Raw genomic sequence first — 6,269 nt, 5'->3', positions numbered from 1 at the left:
ATTTACTTTGGATTATGAAATAATGGTAGAACCCCAAGAACTTGCAGGGAAATCCTGTGTGCCCTCCTCCAGTGCCCCCCCCCCCCCCCGGGTGGTGACGTCTACACCACCCAGCGCGTTACCAAAACCAGGAGCCTGATGCCGGCTCGCGGCTCTTAGCCAGGCTGGAGGCCCTGGTCAGATGTTGGCATTTCTTGGCGTGTCCTTCTAGGGCACTCCATCACAGCACAGATGGCCCGCCCACCATGACAAGCACCACGCAGAACCGTTCCCCACGAGGAAGTCCCCCTGGCCGGCCGCCCCGTCACTCCGCCCAACACCACCTCGGGACCTTCACGTGCACAGAAAGAGTTTTTAATGGTCTGGCTTCCCTGCTGGAAAGCGAGCACCCTGAGGTGGGGAACCGACCGTGTCTTTCTTCTGTAAAGTATCCTGGGCCCAGGGCCTGGCATCCAGCACATCAAAGCCTTGACGAATGAATGAAGGACTCTGAGCCCTGTGTGCTCCACACTTCTGGGGACATGGACATCTTCCTGTCCCTCCCCAGGTCCCCTCCCACCCTGGTGACCCAGGGACTGGGCTCAGACCCCTCAGCGTGCACACGCCTGTGGCCTAGTGATGGCGAGGGCAGTGGGGGCCTCACGGGGGGGATGGAGCCCCTGAAAGTACAGGGCACAAACCACCTGAAGAGGATTCTGTGGCATCAGGCCGTCAGTCCTGGGGTCTGGTTCTGATTTGTCTAAGAGCCGGTCAGAGGGAGGTATAGGGGCTTCGTAGAAGGAAGGAAGGCGTTGGAGCCACCCAGCCCCACGCAGTGTGAGCTCAGGCAAGTTTCTCCTCACCCATCTCACCCAGCGCCTCCATAAGCAGCTGGGCCCACAGGCCTTGTCAGGGCGCTGCCGCGAGATGGGTCCCTGACGAATCCCAAGTCTTCCTGTGTGGCAGTAGCGTCCTGGGCCCCACCACACGGACGGGGAGATGAGCCGGGGCAGACCCTGGGATCCTTGCTCCAGCACATGGCAACCCTGCTGTCTGGGACCTGGGGCCTGCCTCCCCCGCCCCCCGGCACAGAGCGGGGCTCGTGGTGGACTGGCATGCAGGCCACAGCAAGGCCCCCTTAAGAAAGGGAGAACAGGGGCGGGGGCTGTGCCCAGAGAAGCAGCTGGCCCTTCAAAAATAACCCAAGGAGAGGCTCCAAGTACAGGCAGGCCCAGGACAAACCTCCAATCCTGGCAGGCCTTGGGCCCAGGCCCGGACACACACCCTTTAACACGAGGAGGTCCCTTCCAGGGCAGACCCAAAGCTCTGCCCCGACATGTGCCCTCCCCAACGGCTGTGAACTCTCCTGCCTGCAGGCTGTGGACTATCCCTCCCAGGCAGCCAAAAGACGCTCAGCTGGATGGCCTATGGCCTAGTCGCTTCCTCCGGTAATTAAATCACTTGTCACCTGTCAAGGAAGGACCCTCCAAACCTCAGGCCTTGGCCCCACGTACAGTTACAGGACACAGAGCACCAGTTAGGTCCTGAAAGACCCCATTCCACTTTAAAAAACGGAGGGCAGGGGAATCCGAGCCAAAAGCCTAACATGTAAAAAGTTCTCAAGAGAATCTTCCGCGCTCATAAGTTTATGGCCCAGCAGGCGAGGCTTCTGCCGTGGCCTTGCCCAGAAGCCGGGCTGTGGAATCTCTGCAACCGTCCAAGGCATAGGATCAGAGCCAGGAAGCCTGCGGGAAGTTCAGCCTGGCAGGAGAGGGGTTAACTGGTTTCAAAAGCCTGAGCTGCCCGGCTCCCACCGTGCCCTGGCCAGGGGCAGGCCAGGCCTTGCTGCCAGCCCGCAGCTCACAGCGCCGACTGCTGAGTCAGACCAGCCGCGCTCCTGCCCGATTGTTCTCATTCGCAAAGACAAAAGACAAAAGGGACGCTGACGGCCCAACTCTCCCAACTGAGGAGCACTGGGGGGGGGGGGGGGGCAGCTGACCCTGGGCAGCCCCGCCCCGCCTCTCTGGGGGCAGCACCTCCAGGGGCCCCTCCCGCCACCCTGGAGCTCAGCAAGGCCTGGTGGGAGGCAGCATGACCCTGAGAGGCTTCGGTCCACTGGCCGCTGGAAACAAGCTGGACGGTCCCTCTGACCCCTTGTCCCTGTTTGGGTCTCCGCCCCTTGGCAACCAACAAATAGACCTGGCGGCCTCTTCATCGTCACGGGTATTAGATGCCAGCCAGAGATTCAGTTACAAAACACTGTCACCTGAAGTCAGGAACGCACAGCAGTAAAGTCTGTGTTGACCCCCCACTACCCTCGTGTGGGTGGCACTCAAGGGGCCCTGAGGGGAAAGGCTGGGGCACCCTGCCCACCTGCCCACCCCAGAGAGTGGCAGTGGAGTGTGGGTTCAGAGCCAGCCACCCTGGTTTCAGATTGCATCAGTCAGGTCACCCTGGCAGACTGTGAACCTCTGTTTGCCTCAGTTTCCTCATCTAGGAAGTGAGGATAACATCGGTTCTGACCTCAGAGAGCTGTTGTGGGGATACGAGGGAACGGGTGGGGGGGCACACACAGGGGTGCGGAGGCCCCAGCCCTAGGGGGCTGGCACTGTGGGAAGCGCTTAGCATTTCCATCGGGAAACAACAGACGAGACACCTGGATGCTCAGGAAGAAGAGGTTACCTGCCAAATGGGCCCAGCTGGACCGTGCCAGAGCTAGGATTCGCACCCAGGTCTGCAGGCTCCAGAGGCTGAGTCCTGACAGTTACTGGAGCCTTAGAGGCAGCTACACTGGATCAGAAAAGAGCTTGAACTTGGGAGGGGAAGGCACTGCTGCATTTGAAGCAGGACAGAGCTGCAGGTGCCCCAGGCTCGTGCCCTGAGCTTTGTGCAGCTGGCCCCCGCTCCGGCCCCGGTCCCAGCCGCCTGGGATGGACGCGGGGAACAGAGCCAAGGCTATGGAAAATGAGAAACGCCCTCCCTGTGTGACCCGAACCCCAAAAAGGAAGGACCTAGGGTGATGGCAGGTGTCCCCAGATACCTTCCAAGACGGCTCCAGACACTGACGAAGCAGATCCCAGGGCGAGAAGGAAACCCAGAACCACCTGCTCCCAGCCGCCCCCGGGCTCCCTCCCCGGAGAACAGACCAAGAGCTGAGCTCCCACACACGCCGATCCACGCCAAGGCCACCAGACAGACACAGACACTGCCTGTCTGGGCAAGCACCCCCAAATCACCCCCAAATCGGAGGCGTGAAGCAACTCCTCGGCCATCTGTTTGACCCTCGCAGTCCACCCGAGCCTCGCTCCCACCCCTACTAGGGAGCTGGGCTGCTCCGGAGCTGGGCCTCTTTCTAGGGCAGAGGCGCACACATGCTCACACAACTTGAAGCACGAAACCCAAGCCCGGGATCTGGTCTCTGACAGCTTACGGAATGCTAACGTCCCACAAGGGGCCGCCTGTCTGGTAAGGGCCCTCGCCAGCCCCGTCAACCTGCTCCCGGCACTGGGGCGCACAGCCGACATCGACCATGGGGCTGGGAAGTCACACCGCATGGCGGGATCCTTTGTGCCCCTAAAGTGTGCGTCCTTCCGCAAGCAGCTGCCAAGACTTATTAGAAGTTAAAAAAAAGGGGGAGGGGAGGGTGGAATGGGCCGCACCAAAGCACGTCGCACAAAAGGCCCACAGGCCGGGCCCACTCGGGCTGGACAGCGGGCCCCGGTCCGGTCTCACCTGCCGCAGTTCTCCTACACACCAGACCCTGGGTGGCAGGGACCTGCTGCCACCATCTGTCAGGCACCAGGGCGGGTCACCAGGCCCCCTGAGAAGAGCCCAGCCGCCAATCCCACAGCTTGTGGGAGCGCTCACGTGCCCCCAGCAGGCCCATCCGGAGCTCTCCACCCGCAGGACTCAGAGATGCTGTGACCATCCCCGTTTCCCAGGGGAGGAAACTGAGGCACAGATGGCCGTGTAGACCACCAGAGCTCACACACCTAGTAAGGGGGAAGCCAGGATTTGAGACCAGGCTGGCAGGCTCCCATGCCCACGCCCCATGGCCTCTGTCGGGGGTGCAGAAGTGTTCTCTGCCTTCTCTCAGTTCTCCCGGCTTACTCCGCCCTCCCCACCCTCGGGACGCCATCACGTTTCTTTTTTTTTTCTTTTTTTTTTTTTTTTAAAGTAAACTCCATGCCCAGCATGGAGCCCAATGCAGGGCTTGAACTCAGGACCCTGAGATCAAGAGTCGGAGGCTTAACCAACAGAGCCACCCAAGAGCCCCGCCATCACGTTTCTGGAAGACCAGAGAAAGTGATGGTCCTCAGACAAGGAAAGGTGGATGTGAACAGCATAACCAATGCTGTGGGGCCCTGGGGTGAAAGACTCCTTTGGACCAAGGGGCCTGCTCCGGCTGGTTTGCCGCCCCCCCGACCCAGCCCCGAACCCTGCCCCCAGCAGCCACATCCACTCACCCATAAGTCCGCTGGATCAAGGTGGGGTGCAGCTGCTGCACGCCGATGGCAAAGCCTAAAATGCGACAGCAGTTAGGGGCTCGGCCTCATCCCAAGGAGGACCCACCCACCCCGACCCCCACCAAAAGACACAGATAACGGGCTTCCTCTGCACTCCCAGGCTGCCGTCCCTCCAAGCCGAACGCGCCTTGCTGAAGCAAAGCCAAGGGAGCGGGGTTGCAGCAGCCCCTGGGTGCCCGCCCTCCCAATCTCCAGCCCGGGAGCTGACTGCCCCTTGCCGCCAAGACAGCTGACGACTGCGTGATGCGCCCTCCTCACCCTGCCCCACGGGTACATGTGCCTAGACCAAGGGGTCCAGCTCCCAAGCTAGGGAAGGACGGCCCTGTGATGGCTCTGCAGGCACATGATAGCTGACGGCCACTCCTGGGGCAGGGCCGGGGAGGGGGGGGGCCGTTTCCACCCCACGGATACCAACACTGAATATAGCAATCAAGACGAGCCGAGGAAGGAAAACATGGGCTCTCTCACCCGTCTGGAGGCTCCTCGGCTTGGCGCCCAGATATGCCAGGTTCACGTTGGCCTTGCGGCCGTCGATGTTGGGATTAGGGTCTTTGCAAGCTCTCTCAGCTGCAACCCGGTCGGCCATAGTAACCTGGAGGAGCACAGACGCATCAGGGGCTTCCCTTACTGGGTGGGAGAAGCAGAGGGCTCTGCTCTGGCAAGGGGCCCTCACGTCCCCCTCCACCGGGGCCAGTGACCCAGAGCCTCTGGCCCAGTCCCCACCGACCTCCCACCCCCGGGCCCTCCCACAGAGGTGCCCCTGGATTTCAGCTCCTCCTTCCAAGTTCCTGTGCTGGGAAACCTAGCCTTCAAGGACAGAAAAGATCCCCAGGGGAGACAAGGCACCCTCCCCCGCCCCAAGCAAGGCAGGGGCCCCAGCCGGTCCTGCCTGCCAGCCAGTGGGGGGTGCGAATTTCCTCATGGGAGGGGCTGGGGAACGCTAGTTAGAAAGGAAGTAGGAGACAATTCTTCAAGCCGCTGTTCACTTAAACTGATGTTTATTTGGGGTGGTTAAGGGAGCTCTTGTAAAATACTGGAGGGGAGGGGGTGCCAAAGGCCTCCAAAGCGCCCTGAGGTGAAGCCTCCGCTCCTGCTTGCTTGTTGCTCCAGGAAGTCCTGGCCGCAGCCGACTGTCCCCAAAACCTCTCTGCAAACTCAGAAGTGCTAATTGAACTCAGTGGTTCTCCCTTTTAAACCGGGAGCGGGGTGGGGGTGGGGGCAGGGAGCCGGGGCCCGGTAGCGGCGGCCCGACCGGCTGGAGCGTGAACCCCCGCCCCCGAGCCCAGGAGGGGGCGGCAGGTGCCGGGGCGGCTGGGCGTGCGCCCGCCGGTTGACTCAGCGCCCCCGGCGCGATAAGTGCGGGGCGGGGTGTGCGCCCGGCCGCGGGGCCACTTACGAAGCCGTAGCCGCGGGACTTGCCCGTCTGGCGGTCGGTGATGACCACGGCCTCCTCGATGTCCCCGAAGCCCTCGAAGTACTTCCTGAGCGAGGCGTCGGTGGTGTGGTAGGGCAGGCCGCCCACGAAGATCTTGGTGAACGTGGTGTCCTTCTGCGAGCCGTGCATGGCGCCGGGGGCGGCCGGGGGCCGCGGGAAGCCCGCGCTCGGGGCGCACGGCGCGGGCTGCAGCAGCATGGGGGGGCGCCCCGCCGCCTACAGACCCGGGCCGCGCCGCGCAGCGCTCATGGGCGGCGGCGGGGAGCGAGCAGGGCAGCAGCGGCGCCGGTCCAGCCGCCGGGCCCGTCCACTCGCGGGCTGCTCGCGCT

At 62.6% G+C, this 6,269-nt stretch overlaps 1 protein-coding gene across 2 annotated transcripts in view; it reads right to left on the bottom strand.

Annotated features, from left to right (window-relative positions):
• RBM38 (RNA binding motif protein 38) overlaps positions 1-6,269 on the bottom strand; it is a 16,399-nt gene extending 10,130 nt beyond the window's left edge. Inside the window, exons 1-4 of one of the 2 annotated variants that reach the window (XM_021689941.1) lie at positions 6,243-6,269; positions 5,902-6,078; positions 4,974-5,097; positions 4,446-4,500 (exon numbers count right to left, since the gene is read on the bottom strand). In XM_021689941.1, the coding sequence (XP_021545616.1) occupies positions 4,446-4,500; positions 4,974-5,097; positions 5,902-6,069 (347 nt within the window). In that variant the 5' untranslated portion in view covers positions 6,070-6,078; positions 6,243-6,269. Of the gene's footprint in view, positions 1-4,445; positions 4,501-4,973; positions 5,098-5,901; positions 6,207-6,242 lie in introns of those variants that run through there. The other variant, XM_021689933.2, reaches the window with a different exon arrangement.

This window comes from Neomonachus schauinslandi, chromosome 10 (assembly GCF_002201575.2).
Source record: "Neomonachus schauinslandi chromosome 10, ASM220157v2, whole genome shotgun sequence".
Classification (NCBI taxonomy): Eukaryota; Metazoa; Chordata; class Mammalia; order Carnivora; family Phocidae; genus Neomonachus; species Neomonachus schauinslandi.
The sequence above is the reverse complement of the archived record's forward strand: the minus strand, read 5'-3'. Positions and strand labels throughout refer to the sequence as shown.